The 16,032-nt window shown below is 58.9% G+C and overlaps 3 protein-coding genes across 3 annotated transcripts in view; 1 reads left to right on the top strand and 2 right to left on the bottom strand.

Annotated features, from left to right (window-relative positions):
- Nucleotides 1-213: 213 nt before the first annotated feature.
- Nucleotides 214-10,920, bottom strand: DEF6 (DEF6 guanine nucleotide exchange factor). The gene is made up of 11 exons (XM_071578869.1): nt 10,763-10,920; nt 6,849-6,989; nt 5,255-5,440; nt 3,617-3,844; nt 3,384-3,530; nt 3,089-3,197; nt 2,710-3,008; nt 2,128-2,294; nt 1,726-1,924; nt 1,214-1,304; nt 214-984 (listed from the first exon to the last, which is right to left on the bottom strand). Exons 1-11 carry the CDS (start codon nt 10,859-10,861, stop codon nt 773-775), a joined length of 1,878 nt encoding a protein of 625 aa, XP_071434970.1. The 5' UTR covers nt 10,862-10,920; the 3' UTR covers nt 214-772.
- Nucleotides 10,921-11,834: 914 nt separating this feature from the next.
- On the top strand, nt 11,835-15,440 carry RPL10A (ribosomal protein L10a). Its single transcript, XM_071578575.1, has 6 exons — nt 11,835-11,877; nt 12,398-12,472; nt 12,560-12,640; nt 12,942-13,090; nt 13,955-14,127; nt 15,242-15,440. Exons 1-6 carry the CDS (start codon nt 11,873-11,875, stop codon nt 15,410-15,412), a joined length of 654 nt encoding a protein of 217 aa, XP_071434676.1. The 5' UTR covers nt 11,835-11,872; the 3' UTR covers nt 15,413-15,440.
- SCUBE3 (signal peptide, CUB domain and EGF like domain containing 3) overlaps nt 15,175-16,032 on the bottom strand; it is a 45,088-nt gene continuing 44,230 nt past the window's right edge. Inside the window, exon 24 of the transcript XR_011699782.1 lies at nt 15,175-15,978. The gene's annotated coding sequence lies outside the window, so the exon portion shown is untranslated. The remainder of the gene's footprint in view (nt 15,979-16,032) is intronic.

Below are 16,032 nucleotides of genomic sequence, written 5' to 3'. Positions count from 1 at the left end.
ATCCTGATGATTGTGTGTGTTATTGGGGGTTTTTTATGTCCCTCTTGACCCTCCACAGAGCAACCTAAAACCCACTTGTGGAGCAACTTTCCACAGGTTGTGACTGATTCCTTTGAAAGGGCTCTTTTCCCCAGGGGGAATCCAAACTCTGCACTGCTGAGGAGAGAGCGCTGGTGCCCGCAGGGCCACCAGGTGCAGGACAGAGGGCTGTGCCACTGGCTCCAAAAGCTTTATTGCTTGGTGGTTTCTGCTAATTCTAAGTGACTCCAGGACTAAAAACCACCATCAGGGAACGCAGTGGTAGTTCAGGACACCCTGGCTGTGCTGAGGGGTGACAAAAAGGTCATGCTGGGTTGGCCCAGGCATCCCTGGCAGCAACATGGGAGGGCCCCCCACCCCGGGGCGCAGCAGGCGATGCAGAAGGGTTGTGGTAGAAACCATGGGGAAACTGAAGCCCTGGGCCGTGCAGTCCTGAGCCATCAGTGGTTCTTTTTTAGGGCAGAGTGGAAACCACATTGCAGGGAGTTGAGTCCAGCAGCCCAGAGGAGATGGCCTCACTGCCCTCTCCCCAGAGTTGGGCTGCTTGAGCTTCTTGGCACGTGGCACCTGCAGTCCTTCACTGAAAATGGGAGCATCTCTACTTCATGCAGTCCCCTGTAGGCTTTGTGCTGGTCCCCACTTGGCTCCACACAGAGATGGCCACACCAGCCACCTGCACGGAGGGACGAGCTGGACCCTGCCATTCCCAGCTGGGCTCTGCCATCCTGGTGGGCTACTTGGTGGGCTCTGTGGCCATGGTGTCTGTATCTGGAGATGGCAGCATGCCACTGTTCCCACCATTGCTCATGTTTTCCTTGGCATTGTCTGTCGTGGGGCCACTGCTTTTATCCTCCACTTTCTGCCTGAGTTTCAGGGAAGAATCTCTCTGGGACAGGACAGGCTGGTAGCCAGCAAAGACCCCTCCGCTCGTGTTCGTACGCTTGTCTAGGGGTGGACAGAAAAAGAGTTGTTTAGCTGGGATCCAAACTGACTGTTCAGCTGAGAAAAAGGGTAGTGGAGTCTCTCCTTGCAGGAGGCGTTGAGGGTCTCTTCTCTGAAAGATGAGGATCCCTCCTGCCCCCAGATGCCCCCGAAGAGGGGAAGGTGGGTGGGGGATTGTGCTCATGCCCCAGCATGGCCATGCTCAAGGGAGGGTGGCTTGCTGGTCTCCTACCTCCTGGCCCAATGGGGTGCATCAGTCGGTTCATTTGGACGTTCCAGTGCTTGACGTTGGTGCTGGCCTGTCGCAGCTTCCGCTGGGCTGCCTGGGAGGTGATGCAGGAGAGGGGTGAGCTGAGTGCCCCACTGCCCCCGACTCAGGACTGTGAGAATGGGTTTCCCCTCTCTGAGTAAGCCTGGATTGGAGGTTCCCTCTGGGATGGAGATCCAGCTCACCCTCCTCTAGGTCTCCTTCTACTCCTCCAGTTCTTCCCCCTCCACACACTTCCACTTTTGACATCACTTTGTACACCAGCACTGCCTTCACAGGGCAGGACATGCTTGTCCCATTTCAGCCATGGCAGTACCCTGTGCCTGCACATGGCACAGCTCAGAAAACCCTGAGGCACTTCCAGCTTAGTCCCCAGAGCTGCTGGGCCCTCCCCAGTATGGAGGTGGCTCCAGGAGGGCTGGGAAGTCCCCTGGGGCTTGCCATGTGAAGGGATGCAGCACCAATGTGATGCTCACCATGACGTCTTGGTCCACCCGCTGCCTGTTCACTCTCACTTCTTCCAGCTGCTTCTGTGCCTCTTCCAGACATTTGTTCTTGTTCTCCATTTCCTGCTTGAGGACTTGCTTTTCCCGCTGAGTTTTGATGATATATTCTTCTTGTTCTTCCTTCAGCTTCATCAGCTGCTTCAGCTTCTCCTCCTCCTCAGCCAGTAGCCTGACAACGAAGAGGAAGAGGTGAAGACGTTCCTCTGCCACTTCATGCACCAGCCTCCCCTGTCCCTGTCAGCATACCGGGAAGTCACCAGTACACCCCAGTACCCAGGAGCACTGAGCTGTCCTGGGGAGCACATTCCCACACCCAGCTGCTGCCCTGGGAGTGGGGCTGGTCAAGGAGGGAGAGGGACGCCCTGGTCCTACCTGGCCTGAGCGTATCTCACGGCCTCCTCGTCCTGCCGTGCTTTCACCTCCTGCTGCAGGGCCTCCTGGAGCCGCTCCTGCATGGCTTCCAGCTCCAGGATGCGCTTGCGCTGCCGCTCTGCCTCTGCCTCCTTCAGGACCATCTCTGCCTGCATGGAGGCACGAGCCTGCAGTGGGGACAGGAACCATCAGTGTGGACAGCTGTCTGGGCAACCACTGCCGTCCCCAGGACTGCATTAGGCCCACATCCCAGGGTGGATGCAGCCAGACATCTCCCAAACCAGGGGGAGCCCATGACGAGAGGTCCAAAGCAAAGCTGTTTCCCCGCTCAGGAGACAGGCTGAATCATTTGGAGTCAGCACTGGCTGTGAGGTCAGAAATGGGCTGCCTGGACAGCCTGGCATCAGCACTCGCCTCTTATTGTCCCACAGCTCCACACCCTTGGGGCAGGTTGTCCTCATCTCCTGCTCCACAGGGCTCTCAGGCCCATCCAAAGGCTGCCCCAGGCAAGGAATGAGGAAGGAAGCCCCCACCCCATGAGAGACACAACCTGTGGCAGGACCTTCCCCAGGATGCACCCACCTGCTCAGCCTCCCGCAGCTGGATCTCCAGGGCCCTCTGCATCTCCTCGTGCTGCTGCCTCCGCCGCTGCTCCTCCTCCTGCAGAAGGATCTCTGCCTGTCGCTGGGCTTCCTTGAGTAGTTCCAGCTCCTGCAGCTTCCTCTCCTTCTCCTCCTGCAGCTGCTTGAGCCGCTGTGTCTCCTCCTCCTTGGCTGCCTTGCGCTGCTCCCGCTGCTCCCGCTGCTCCCGGCGCTTCTGCTTCAGGTCCTTGTGCAGAGATTTCTTGCCCTCAGCCTGCAGCCGGATGGCCGTCTGGATGGCTGGAGGGGGAGAGCACAGTCAGTGGGCACACGGAGCGGGGCATGGGGAAGCTGGGAAGGGACGTGGGGTGGGCACGGACCGAGCGTCCACTCCTGGCGCTGCCGGGTGTCGGAGGCGCTCATCTCGTAGGTGCGGGAGGAGGTTTTCACACAGAACATGCACCTCTTCCCGTCCCGGTCAGGCAGCACCTGCAGGAGAGGACACAGGACGGTGTTAGTCCTTGTGTTCCACCTTATCCCCCTGGCTTCAGCCATAGGCCTGGCTCTCCCATGCTCATGGATGCAAAACTGTGTGCTTTTGGGTCTCCCTTCCCAGGATCTGAAGGGGATCTCCTGGGTCTCCTGTCCCCAAGCTGAGCGTAGCCCAGGCTGTACCTCCACACAGCAGTGCTTGTCCAATGCAATGCTCCCCTTTTTCTCCTTCCGTTCCTCGCTCATGTAGTAGGACAGGACGCTGGGCTTCAGCATGAACCACCGCTCTGACCAGTTCCTCCTCAGCTGGCCCCTCTTCCAGAGGTATCCCTGCACACGAGAGACAGAGATCAGAACTAGGGGGAGGGGGGGCGGGCAGGACAAGGCTTATGCCCCAGGACATGTGGGCTCCTTGCCTGTTTAAGCACATCCTCAATGACCTCCTGGTACACCTCTTCCACGGCCATGCTTATGGCCTCCTGCTCGATGCCTCGCAGGAACCGCCCCGAGTTCACCATGTCCAGGAACTGCCAGACCGTCAGCCCCACCTGCCCCTGCGGCTCCTGGGACAGGTAATCATCCAGCTCACAGGAGTTCAGCTCCACGTTCATGGCTGTGCAGATCTTCTTCAGCAGGTACTCCACCTGTGGGGATGGGGAAACTCAGCAGCGGGGAGAAGTGAGAGCTGTCCCCACCCCACTGACCCCTTTTGGAGAGCCCAAGACCACCTTTCTCTCCAGCCTGGAGAAGCAAGACCCTGATCCCAGAGGTATCACCCCTTGCAATGGCTGAGGTCATGGTCAAGGCATTCTGGGCAGCAGGCTGGCTCAGGAGATTGGCACTGGCTTAGAGCTTGACCACTACTGAGAGATTTTTCCTTTTAACCCCAAGGCTGAGGTTTGCTGCAGAGGTTTGACTGGTTTTCTGCAGAGTAAGAAAACTCTGTAGTAGTCAAGAGCCTAAGGGATAACAGGCCAGCACTGCTGGACCTCACACACAGACTGCAAGGGCAGCCCCTCGGAGCACAGACCTGAGCTCAGAACCACTCTGATTTCCAAAATCACTGGGAAGGAGCAGGGGGACAAGTCACAAAGGAGATGAGCATTGATTTGAAACTGCAAATAAAGTACTCTTAAAAAGAGCCAAGAGGGTTGATATGACGTGGAGAAGATTTATTTCAGCTCAAGTTTTGCTGCTGGCTCTCCAGTGCCCACAATTTGGAGACTGAGGTGGGTGGATGACAGCAGGGAGCCACGCAGGAAGGTGAACACAGCAGAGTCCCCCCCACCTGGAAGGATTTTTTATGTCATTTAACTTGCAAAGGCAAGAAGTGAATGCAGTTGCTCAGCCCTCTAAGCAGAAGGATGATTCAGTTTGTCATGGTCTGGGGAACAGGAAACACCTCTCCCAGGGCGCAGGAAGTGCGGTTGCCCTCCTACATCTGTGCACCATGGCACTTCTTGCCTTTTCTTTTGCCTCTTGTTTTTTTTTTTACTTTTCTGCTGATCTCAGGAGGTTCATGGGGTAGAAGCCAACTGCAGTTGCTTGCCCAGCTGAGTTTCTTCTGCTAAGGCCTGCTCTTGGCTTCTGTGCTTGTGCCTCCTCCCTAGATCTGCCCCCCCTCCCTGTTCTCCTGGGGCTTTGATCTGACCCCAGAGAAGGGAGAACCTGTGGAATGTGGAGATTTCAAGATTACTACCAGAGGCTTTGCTTTGGCTGGTACCTTGCCCTTAATGCTCCGGGTGCTGGGCAAGGGTTGAGGACCTGATGGCTGCGGTCATGGAGAGGGACAGCCAGCTCTGCCCTGCCACTGCTCTCTAAGTGGGAGAGGCTCCATGTTTTTGGAGGACCCTGGGGGCTGGGGACATAGCAGGGGGTGCCCAGGGCAGATAGCCCCTCCTCCCACCCCCTGCCTGCTCTCTGTCACCCCATGGAGCACCACAGGATGCGGGTGGACATGCCAGGAAGCGATAGCAGGATGTGTTAACCCCAAACAGGGCTCTGCCAGCATGTGGAGCCCTGGGAGGACAGGGATGGGAGGAGAGCAGTCCTACCTCATCTGGCACCATCACAAGAGGGTATCTGTCTTCAGACAGAAAGTTGAACAGACACCAGAGTTTGAAAGCATCTTGGTGGGATACAACACTATTCCCGTTCCGGTCAGGTTTGTAGTTCTTCTTCGCTGTCAGGGTCCAGCAGAGCTCATCAAAGTTTTCTTTGACAAAAGCACCTTCCTCCACCTGCAGGCAGGAGTCAGGGCATGAGCAGAGAGTTGCAGAGCTATGGAGAAGGGTTCTGAGAGCGAAGTGCTAGAGGGAAGAAACCCTCACTCCTAAAGTCTCCTGTCCCTGCCAGTGAGAAGCACGGGGTGATGAGGAGCACCAGCAGGAATCCCGGCGTGCAGCACACGTGGTACAGTGGACAGTGTTGTGCTCTTCAACCTCCCCAGGGCCTCCACGGCTTCGGGTTTCTTTTCATCCCATTCCACCATAAAGAGGAACTGGGGAGCCAAGGGAAGTGCTGGCCTGAGGGCAGGCAGCAGTGGAGGCAGGAACAATCCCTCCACCAGCCTTGGTCCTGCTGCTGCCCCTGAGCTTCTGGAACGGTGTGCAGGCACTGCAAGCAGCGCCACACAGCAGCTTTGGTGCAGACGGGTGAATTGGGATGTGGACCAAGCAGAGCCTTGGCTGTCCCTGGGGGCTCCATCCCACCTGTATGAGCCACATGCTGCCAGCACAGGAGCAAACCACAGCCTGCAGCAGCAGAGCTGGACAAAAACCTTCGGGTGGGTAGCAAAAGGTAAAAGACTCCCTTACTAGGAAAACCCACTTCCCCTTCTCAGGCTGCTTCTGGGATTTTACTAACCATGACAAACCAGAAGAAGGGGGTTTAAAAATCATCTCTTGAAGAACCACATGGGAAACTGGAAAGATTTTGGCTGCTCTGTGATGGGGAGATGGGCTGGGCTGACCTTGGGCACCTCCTGCCCTGGGCAGAGGGATCTGAGGAAGGTTCTGCCCTTGCTTGCAGACCAGATCCCTGCAGGTGACATCATCGCTCCTGAATCAGACTGGGCAGCTCCTGACCAGGTCAGGGCAAGGCAAAGGTGGGCACAGAGACCCACAGAGACTGACACAACAGCAGAGCCAGGAGAGCGAAGGTGTACTGCACCCAGCTCTGCCCCCCTTCTGTGAGCACACGGGGGAAGAAAGCTGTCAGTCAGTCATTCTTCCTCTCTTTGCATGCCTGGAGGAAACAGCACCTACAGACAAAGCCCCTGCCCACCCCAACTCTGCTCCTGTCCTGGTACCTCATCCTCCTCCCTCTCCTCTTTGCCAAATGAGGTCACACCCCAAATCTGAACACGGTTGGAGAGGAAAAATGGGCTGATTTCTCTCTCTGAGCCCTTCAGGAAACGGGCAGAGATACTGCTGCATTCATAGCCTCCATGGAAAGGGCTGACTTCATCCTTGCCAAGGAGATGTTAAGAATTAAACATTTCTCACTTGTTTTGGCATTCACCTGAGCACTCCCCATCTCTCTGCACCCTTTCCATCCATCTAGGCCTGTGACCTCCAAGAGCTGTGGGGAGCAGAGCTGATGCAGGAGCAGCCCAGGCACAGCAGGCCGTGGGGGTGAGGGGCTCACCTTGTCCAGGATGTACTTGTTGAGGTATGGCATGTAGCCCTGGCTGGACACAGGCCCGTCATCGTCGTCACGGAAATGCTCTTCCAGTGCCACGGGATCGTGGGGGATGCACAGCACCGTGTACAGGTTGTGGGACAGCACCTGGCCAAGCGGGAGGGACGGTGAGCAGGTGAACAACCTCCAGCCCTGCCCCAGCACATCTCAGTGGTGCCACCCCCACGCCCCCTGTGCCCTGCGACCACCCTGCAGCCACAGCACCCAGGCAGGGCTGGGGTTTGGCAGAGGGACAGGGCATCATTCCCAAATGAAAAGTTTAGAGAATAATTTAGAAACAGGCAAAAATTGAGGATTTGTCCACATTAGTTTCTTTTCTTTGCACATGAGGAACTTTTCTTTCTAAAAAGGCTGTTTCAAACCTCTCAGAGCAAACAGGACTCACTCTGATCTAGAAAGGCTGATAAGCCACGCTGAGCCTCACATCTGACACAACCACAGCCTAGCCTGGCAGCGGCTGCTGTATGCCAGGGGGCACAGAAAGATGGAAACATGAAAATATAAAAGATTTCTGAGAAACTAAGAAGAAGTTTTGCCTGGAATTGGAAGCAGACAATGGAGATCTGGAGACACACCATCTACAGAAACACTCCACAAGTCTCACCATCAACCTGTTTTTGCTCAAATCTTGCAAAACAAAGTGTGTTTGGAAGCTCCCAGATTTCCCACGTGCTAGAAAGCAAGGCTGTCCACAAGCACCACCAGCACTTCCAGCTTGTGATGCCAGGCAGGCAGAACCCTCCTGGCATTTACCTCCCAGAAGCAGCAGATGGTTAAATGGGCATCCCAGACTGACACTGCCCCATTTCACCAGGATTTGCAGATGCACTGCAAGAGAGGGTCTGGAGGAGATGGTACGGCATCTGTGCTCCTCTCTGTGCAGGGCTGGAAATTTCCTCCCAGCAGGAGCAGAGCTGGAGGCCACAGTGGCTGCTGCAGCTGGGGATGGTTCTCGCTCAACCAGATTTTCTTTCTCTTTTCCACCCTCCAGACAGATGGGATCAGCAGGACTCCACCCTGCACTCACACACCAGGGCTGCAGCCCTGAGCACTGCTGCTACAGCTGCACCTTTCAGGGTTTGGTGCAGCCCTGGGGTGGGCACAGGGGTGGGAAGGCCCTGGGCTTCATCTAGGACGGCTAACAAATCCATCAGGATGGATAGAAAGTCTGGGAATCACTTCCCATTTCCCATTTCCTCAATCCCATCCCTCACACCTCCTCTCACAGCCCCCCCTAGGAAGCCCTGTGAGGTCTTGCATGTGCCCCCAGCTGTGATGAGCACCCTGCCCATCTTGGCACACTGTGACTCGCAGCCCCTCCACTCATGGGGCTGTCACTGGCAAACTGGGAGGAAAGCTCTGGCCCAGCTGGTGGTGGGGTGACTGGACACAGGAGAGGTGGGAAACCCCCTGGGTTCTGAAACAGACAGGAGGGGGGAAAATGAGAGCAGGGAGAAGGGAAGGGGTGCTCTGAGAGGAGTTGGTGCAGCTTCTCCCCTGCAGCAGGCAGGGGATGGCCGGGGGGGTGGGGGTCTGCCCGACTCCCCTGAGCACCCGGGGTCCCTCCCAGCACCAGCCTGTTGCTGTTCTGCACCCTCTCCCACCGCTGTCATGACACTCATCACCCATGAACAGAGGTGCTGAAAAGCACCAGGGCAGTGTTGGTGGCTCCCGCCTCCGGTGCCAGCCACGCACGGCCACACTGCAGGGTCACATCCCACAGCCCAGCCTGCACCCACAGACAGGGAGCAGCTCCCTCTGCTCGGTCAGGGAGGAGGCAACGGCAGGGAGAGGGTAAATGCTCTTCCCAAGAGCGGGGTTGGTGTGTGCCTGCTCTGAGAACAAAACTCTCCCCAGCATCACTCTGTGCGTAGCACCCAACCGCAAGCTGCCCTTCCTTCCTGTGCACACACATCTCCACTCACAGCAGCGTCTGCACACACTGCCCTGCAGAGAAGTGCCCCTGCAAGGAGCCCCACGGCTCCCACAGCTGCCACCACGCTGGGAACCCCGACACCTTCACAGCCACGGGCTGGGCAAGGCTGGAGCTCAGCCCCAGGTGCCACCAGAACTGCCCGTCTGCCAGCACGGTCCCGCACAGCTTTGGGGCTGCTCCCCTTCTGTGGGTGCAAACCCTGTGAATGCTGCTGTTCCTCCCACCCTCGCTCAAGACCCTTCGTGCAGCAACATGTCTGGGTGAGGGAGCAGAGCACAGTCTGGCCCAGCAGCCCGGGAGGGGTTTGGAGAGGGCTCAGCCACTGTGGCTTTAACATGTCATTGCTCGGACCTGCAAGACCCCAGATTGATCCTGCACTGAACACACAAAAACGCCACTGCTGGAGCAAACCTGAGCACGTCTGGGGATGGACACGAGCTCTCCCAGGCGTTGAGGCAGCTGGAAAGTTCCCCAGAGCTGAGCTTTACCGTTCAGCAGTGCAGCTCAGCCAGCCACCAACCCACTCTGTCACTGAAGGTGGGGGCAGAGCAGCTTCCTCCCCTCTGGAATGTCACCCTGGGTAAAGCTGCTGCAGAGACAGCAGCCCCAGCATCCCAGCGGCCCCTGCACAAAGGTTTGCAGCCCTGTCCCCCCTTGCACAAGGAAATTGCCATAAAGTGAGGGTCTCTGTGGCTTCAGCATCGCCTCTGCTGATAAAGATCTCCCAAGAGAAGCGCTGCAAGTGCTCAGGCTGGCACTTCTGGGCCCATCACACGTCTGGGCTGGACTGTGGACCCAGAGCAGGGGGCAGGGGATGCACAGCAGCCCCTCTCAGGGATTAGCAGAGGGAATTAAGCTCTGGCCTGCTTTGGCATTTTCCTTAATTCCTTCAGCTATTTCTACAGTTTTAGCAGGTGAGGGCACATGCTGTGAGTTCTGCTACGAAGGCTCTTGGCTGCAAAGGCAGTGGATGAGAGGAGCTGTTCGACTCCTGCTGGTTTTCCTCCAGATTCCTACAAACAAACTTAACTTTGGGACAAAACATCCCTCCCCCCCAAGCCCAGCACCCTCCCTGCAGTCTGCCCCAGAGAAGCCCTATAAGATGGAGGGAATAGTGGAAAAGAGGTTTCTCTGCAGCGCTTCACAACTGGTCTTGCAGCCCGGCAGCAGCTGCCAAGCCCTGACACAGCAGCCCCCCTGCTCGGCACGTTCCTGCTCAGGTCTCTGCCCTCCCCCAGCCCCCGAGGCTGACCCGCATCTCCAGCCTCGGGGCCAGCCTGGGAGCCAAGAGGATGTTCACATGGGAACAAAAACGAGGCCCACCATGTGCGAAGTGAAAAAAAAAATCAATAATGACTGTCGAAGCCAAGGACTTCCTGGAGGGTTTGAGCAACCTCGGCCGGGGGCAGGTAAAAAAGTTTTCAAAGCTGTGATGGGTTTGATGAAGGGCGAAGGACAGGAGCAATCTGGAAGCTGCTAAGCAAGGGGAGAGGGGAAAGCAGAGAGTTTTTTAAAACCCCTTTTATTTTTGGCCACACCACCGCGGAGTTTTAGTTCAAAAACAAGCCGGCCCTGCCTCCTGCCCCGCTGGCTCAGCAGGAAGCAGAAATGCAGGTGCTCTGGCAAGCAAGAAAATATAAACCGAGTTTGGGCTGTTAGTTGGCCATAAAAAACTTAAGAAACTGAAAAGAACTAAAAATCAGATTTCTCCTCATTTTCACCTAGAAAATACACCTGAGCATTAACTCCCATCGCTCCCTCTTTTTTTTTTCTTTTTTTTTAAAGGGAGATGATGCAGAGCTTGAGAAGTTCACCAGCACCACCACGGAGGCTCAGCAAGGTGTCACTGACCCAGCCCTGCCGATCGCCCCGTGGGCAGCGGGGGATGTCCCGCGCCCACCCCGGCCGTGCCCCCCGCACTCACTTTGAGCTGGGACTTGGACACCTTCCCGCTCCTCTCCACGTCCAGCGCGGTGAAGGCGTACCAGATGGACTTGAGCAGCTCCGCCCGCAGCTCCTCCATGGCCGCGCTGCCCGCGGCGCCTCCGCCGAGCCCGCCGAGCCGGATCGGGCCCCTCCCGGCGGGCGGGACCGGGGGCGGAGCGGAGCCTGTCGGGGGGGCACCGGGGCCGGCCTGGGGCACACCGGGTACACCGGGGCCGGCCTGGGGCACACCGGGGCCGGCCTGGGGCACACCGGGCACAGCGGAACCCCCTCGGGCCGCACCGGGACCCCCCGGGTCATACCGGGGCCGTCCTGGGTCACACCGGGTACACCGGGGCCGGCCTGGGGCACACCGGGGCCGGCCTGGGGCACACCGGGCACACCGGGGCCGGCCTGGGGCACACCGGGGCCGGCCTGGGACCACACCGGGACCCTCTGGGTCACACCGGCTACAGCGGAACCCCCTCGGGCCGCACCGGGACCCTCCCGGGACCACACTGGGATCCCCCCGGGTCACACCGGGGCCGTCCTGGGTCACACCGGGTACACCGGGTCATACTGGGACCCTCCCGGGACCACACCGGGATCCCCCCGGGTCACACCGGGGTCGTCCTGTGTCACACCGGGTCACACCGGGACCACCCGGGCCACGCCGGGTCACACCGGGACCCCCGGGACCCTCCTGGGTCATACCGGGACCGCCTCTTAGGACACTCCGGGTCACACCGGGACCCTCCCGGGACCACACCGGGATCCCCCCGGGTCACACCGGGGTCGTCCTGTGTCACACCGGGTCACACCGGGACCACCCGGGCCGCGCCGGGTACACCGGGACCCCCGGGACCCTCCTGGGTCACACCGGGACCGCCTCTTAGGACACTCCGGGTCACACCGGGACCCTCCCGGGTCCCTCCCCCGGCTGTGACAGAGCGGGCGGGGCCGGGGCGGGGCCGCTCCCGCCGCTCCCAACATGGCGGCCCGCGCTGCTGCCACTCCCGTCATGGCGCCGCGCGCCAAGTCTCGCGCGATTCCCCGCTATTTATAGCGAGCCGGGAGCGCTCCCGCCCCTTCGGCCGGACCAGCCGCCGCCATGAGGTGGGTCCGGGCCCGCTCCGCATCCGCCCCATCCCCGCCATCCACCGCCATCCATCGGCCCCATCCACCGCCATCCGCCCCATCCACCGCCATCCGCCCCATCCACCGCCATCCCCCGCCATCGGCCCCGTCCCCCGCCATCCGCCCCATCACCGCCATCCGCCGCCATCCATCGGCCCCATCCGCCCCATCCACCGCCATCCGCCCCATCCACCGCCATCGGCCCCATCCACCGCCATCCGCCCCATCCACCGCCATCCGCGCCGTCCCCCGCCATCCACCGCCATCCCCGCCATCCCCCGCCATCCGCCCCATCCACCCCATCCACCGCCATCCGCCCCATCCCCGCCATCCGCCCCATCCCCGCCATCGGCCCCATCCGCTCCATCGGCCCCATCCCCGCCGTCCGCTCTGCCGCCGGCCGGGGGGCAGCGGGGCTGGGTGCGGGGGCCGAGGCGGACTCGGGATCGCGTCCCGGACGGGACCGGCCCTGACTCGGCGCCGCCGTTTCCCCCCACAGCAGCAAAGTGTCCCGGGACACCCTGTACGAGGCGGTGAAGGAGGTGCTGCACGGCAGCCGCGCCAAGAAGCGCAAGTAAGAGCCCCAGACCAGGCCTCGGCCTCCCCACACCCGGCCGGGCCTCTCCGCTCCCGGCCGGGCCTCACCCGCTGCCTCTCGCAGGTTCGTGGAGACGGTGGAGCTGCAGATCAGCCTCAAGAACTACGACCCCCAGAAGGACAAGCGGTTCTCCGGCACCGTCAGGTTCGCCATCCTCTCGCTCCCACCCAGCCTTCGGCGCTGCCCGGCCCTGCCCGGGGGCCGCCGAACCGCTTGGGGAGTCCAGAGCGCCCCGGCCCAGCGGGAGCGGCTGGACGGACCCTCACCCTGGGTCTTAAAACATGAGGGGAGGTGTGGGACCCCCCGGGCGGTCCCCACCGGCCTGCTGGGGTCGGCAGGTGAGCGGCGGTGCAGGACCCCGTGCCCCGGTAAGGTGTCTCCATGCGGGCTCCGCGGACACGGCGGCGCTGCGGGTGCGGCTCTGACTGCGGCGTTCCGTCCCCAGGCTGAAGTCGACACCACGGCCCAAGTTCTCGGTCTGTCTGCTGGGGGACCAGCAGCACTGCGATGAGGCCAAAGCAGTGGACATCCCTCACATGGACATAGAAGCTCTGAAAAAGCTCAACAAGAACAAGAAGCTGGTGAAGAAGCTGGGTGAGTGTGGATCAGGCTCTGATTACCCTGGGCAGCTTGGGAGGGGGCTGGGAAAACAGGAGGCTTCTCTCTTTGTTCAAATTTCCATGTCATGGTTGGCTCCAGGGATAGAAAGCTGAGCACAGTCAGCCCCAGTACCAGAATCTGCCTAGAAAAGCCACGAGACTGTTGGTAGTGCAGGTCAGTGCCACAGGAGTGGGACTGGTTGTCCTGCAGAAGGAAGGGAGAGACATCCCCGTCACAGTTTCGTCCTTTGCTGTGTTCCTCGAGTTCCTCTTCAGGGAACTGGAGTGCAGCAAAATCAGAAAAATGCTGGAGGCAAGAGTGTGATTTAATCCTGCAGTTCTTACATGAACAGAATAAAATATATCTGTTTTCTTTTGGAGAGAAAAAGCCTTCGTGCTCTGAGAACTCAGAGAGTCACTTTGGTACCTTCCTGAGGCAGACAAGAACCTGCCACTCAGTCCATAACGGGCCATGGAACTGTGTGCAGTTACAACATGACACGGGGTCCCGTGGCTGTTGGCAAAGCCTCTCCTAGATGGGCCATCCATCCTGGGGTGCACGTGCTGTGGCAGGGGGGTCTTGGCAGAGCTCAGAGCTCAGTGTCACCCAGGGCTCAGCACGGGACAGCTCCTTCAGGGAATGAGCTGTGTGCCGTTCAGAGTCACTGTGGCAGCAGGACTGGGGGCTGGCTGCTGTCACAGCCATTCCTGAGAGATGGTGGGGAAAACCAACCCCAGTCCAGGTGGGACCGCGGGAATATTGGAATCGTCTGTTGAGGGAAGTGGAGCTGTGGAGTTTGGGCTGAGCTGCTTGCTGGGAGCTGAGCCTGTCCTTCCCTCCCTGGTTCTCTCCTTGCAGCCAAGAAGTACGATGCCTTCCTGGCTTCCGAGTCCTTGATCAAGCAGATTCCTCGAATCCTGGGCCCAGGCCTGAACAAAGCTGGGAAGTTCCCTTCTCTGCTCACCCACAACGAGAACCTGGTGGCCAAGGTTGATGAGGTCAAGTCGACCATTAAATTTCAGATGAAGAAGGTAAAGCAAAGCTTTTCCTCTCCAAGGCAGTTCTGTGTCTGCCATCTCTGGGATGGGCTGTAGATGTCCCTCGAGTGTTTTCATCCAGCAAAGAGAGATGGCACCTGAGTGTTCCACTGCCAGTCAGAAAGGAGGAATAATTTATCTGTGGTTGACAGATCTGGGAGCAAATGATGATGAGATGATGATTCGATATTTCAGTGCTGAGCACAGACCAGTGTAATTAACACTTCCCCAGCACGTGGGTGACTCACAGGGCATTGCCCCCACGGGCTGAGCTTTGCCAGGGGCAAGTCAGGGACTTTACACTGCAAGTGAACGTGAGAGCAGCTCTGTGGATCTGCTCTTGTCAAGATGAGCTGACTCCCTAAAGCCAAAATAACCCTGTGTAGACACTTTAATTTTGTGCAAGGTGGTGGTGTCTGCAGCAGTCGGGGCCCCTCCACTGTGAGTGACTCCTGGGTGTCACTCGGAATTCAGAGCTTTGCCGGCCGAGATGCACCCTCAGTCTGCAGCTGATCTGGGCCTGGGGGCACAGCAGATGTAAGAGTTTGCACATGCTTGAACATTTGAAGTGACTCAGCTAATGATGTCCCAACACTTGGCCTGGTGGCTCACTTGTAAATCCTTCTGTCTGCCGCCTGCAGGGAGCGTTGAGTTCCCGCCCTTGGGAGGCTGCGCGGGCGAAGCCTCGGCCTCTGTTGCAGGGGGGAGGGAGAGGGCTGGGGACTGATGCCCAAAGCAGAAAGTGAAGCCTGAAGCGGGGCCTGGCAGCGCAGCTGGGGGCTGTCACTGGCTCAGCTGCTGCCAGAGTGGGTTTGGGAGCAGGTTAACCTCGGAGGTTGCTCCAGTGCCGGTTCCAAGAGCATCCCACAAGTGCATCCTGGCATTGCTGACTCTGGGAGGCCGCGGTGCTCCCACCTTCTCCTAGTCACCTCTGGGTGTGTGAGCGGTGGCATCCAGGTGCCACAGGCCCAGGGAGCCACAGGCCAGGTGCAGTGGGTGGGCTAGGAAAGGCATGTCTGGCTGACAGGGACCACAGGGTGGACGGGCACAGAGATGAGTTCAGGTCAGGACCTTTGCTTTGACCATGAAATGTGGTGTCTGTCCCCAGGTGCTCTGTCTGGCTGTGGCTGTCGGTCACGTGAAGATGACAGAAGATGAGCTTGTCTACAACATCCACTTGGCCATCAACTTCCTGGTGTCCCTGCTCAAGAAAAACTGGCAGAACGTGCGAGCTCTTTATATCAAGAGCACCATGGGGAAGCCCCAGCGCCTCTACTAAGAGGGCACCAATAAACTGTGGACACTCACGGCCCTGTGTGGTTCTGTTTCTCCAGAGCTCCTTGGGGGTGGTTTGCCAAAGAGCTGTAGTGAGGCAGGTTTCAGATGCTGTGTTGATAGGGATGTGAATTCAAAGTGGTAAATGGGAGCTTTTGAGGGAAGGCACCTCATCCTGGTGCATTCAGAGCCAGGAGAGGGAACAGCTCCACTTGCCCCAGACCAAGCAGAGCAGAGGTGTCCCAGCAGGTACAGTTCAGCAGCTGGGCTGTGGCACCAGATCCCCTGAGGGGACCCATACCTGGTGCAGTGCTCACCTCAGGCCATCCTGCAGCAGAGCCCAGCCTTGCTCTGAGCAGGGCACCTGCATTTAAAGGCTTCTGCTGCCTCTCAACTCATACCTGGGACTGGGACATTCTGTCCAGGTGCAGCCTGGGAAGACTTGATGGGCCTTGTCCAGCTGCCCAGGGATGGAGCTGTAGCCCAGCAAGGGGATTGGGGCCAAGGTACGGAGTGTTTTCCATGCCCTCTTCCTTCTGAGCCAGTCCATGTCCAACTCCTTGTTCTGGGCTAAAAATAAGATTCATTGCATCTAGTTAATGTCCATAAACAAATACATTGTGC

This window comes from Pithys albifrons, chromosome 28 (assembly GCF_047495875.1).
Source record: "Pithys albifrons albifrons isolate INPA30051 chromosome 28, PitAlb_v1, whole genome shotgun sequence".
In the NCBI taxonomy this organism is placed as follows: Eukaryota; Metazoa; Chordata; class Aves; order Passeriformes; family Thamnophilidae; genus Pithys; species Pithys albifrons.
The sequence above is the reverse complement of the archived record's forward strand: the minus strand, read 5'-3'. Positions and strand labels throughout refer to the sequence as shown.

Coding starts and splice junctions, on each gene's coding strand:
- DEF6 (XM_071578869.1), bottom strand. CDS start 10,861: ATGGAGGAGCTGCGGGCGGAGCTGCTCAAGTCCATCTGGTACGCCTTC. Junction 3,845..5,254: donor TTGTGATGGTGCCAGATGAG/GTAGGACTGCTC, acceptor CCATCCCCACAG/GTGGAGTACCTGCTGAAGAA. Junction 1,305..1,725: donor GGGTGGACCAAGACGTCATG/GTGAGCATCACA, acceptor ATCACCTCCCAG/GCAGCCCAGCGGAAGCTGCG.
- RPL10A (XM_071578575.1), top strand. Junction 12,641..12,941: donor CGGTTCTCCGGCACCGTCAG/GTTCGCCATCCT, acceptor TTCCGTCCCCAG/GCTGAAGTCGACACCACGGC. Junction 14,128..15,241: donor TTAAATTTCAGATGAAGAAG/GTAAAGCAAAGC, acceptor GTCTGTCCCCAG/GTGCTCTGTCTGGCTGTGGC.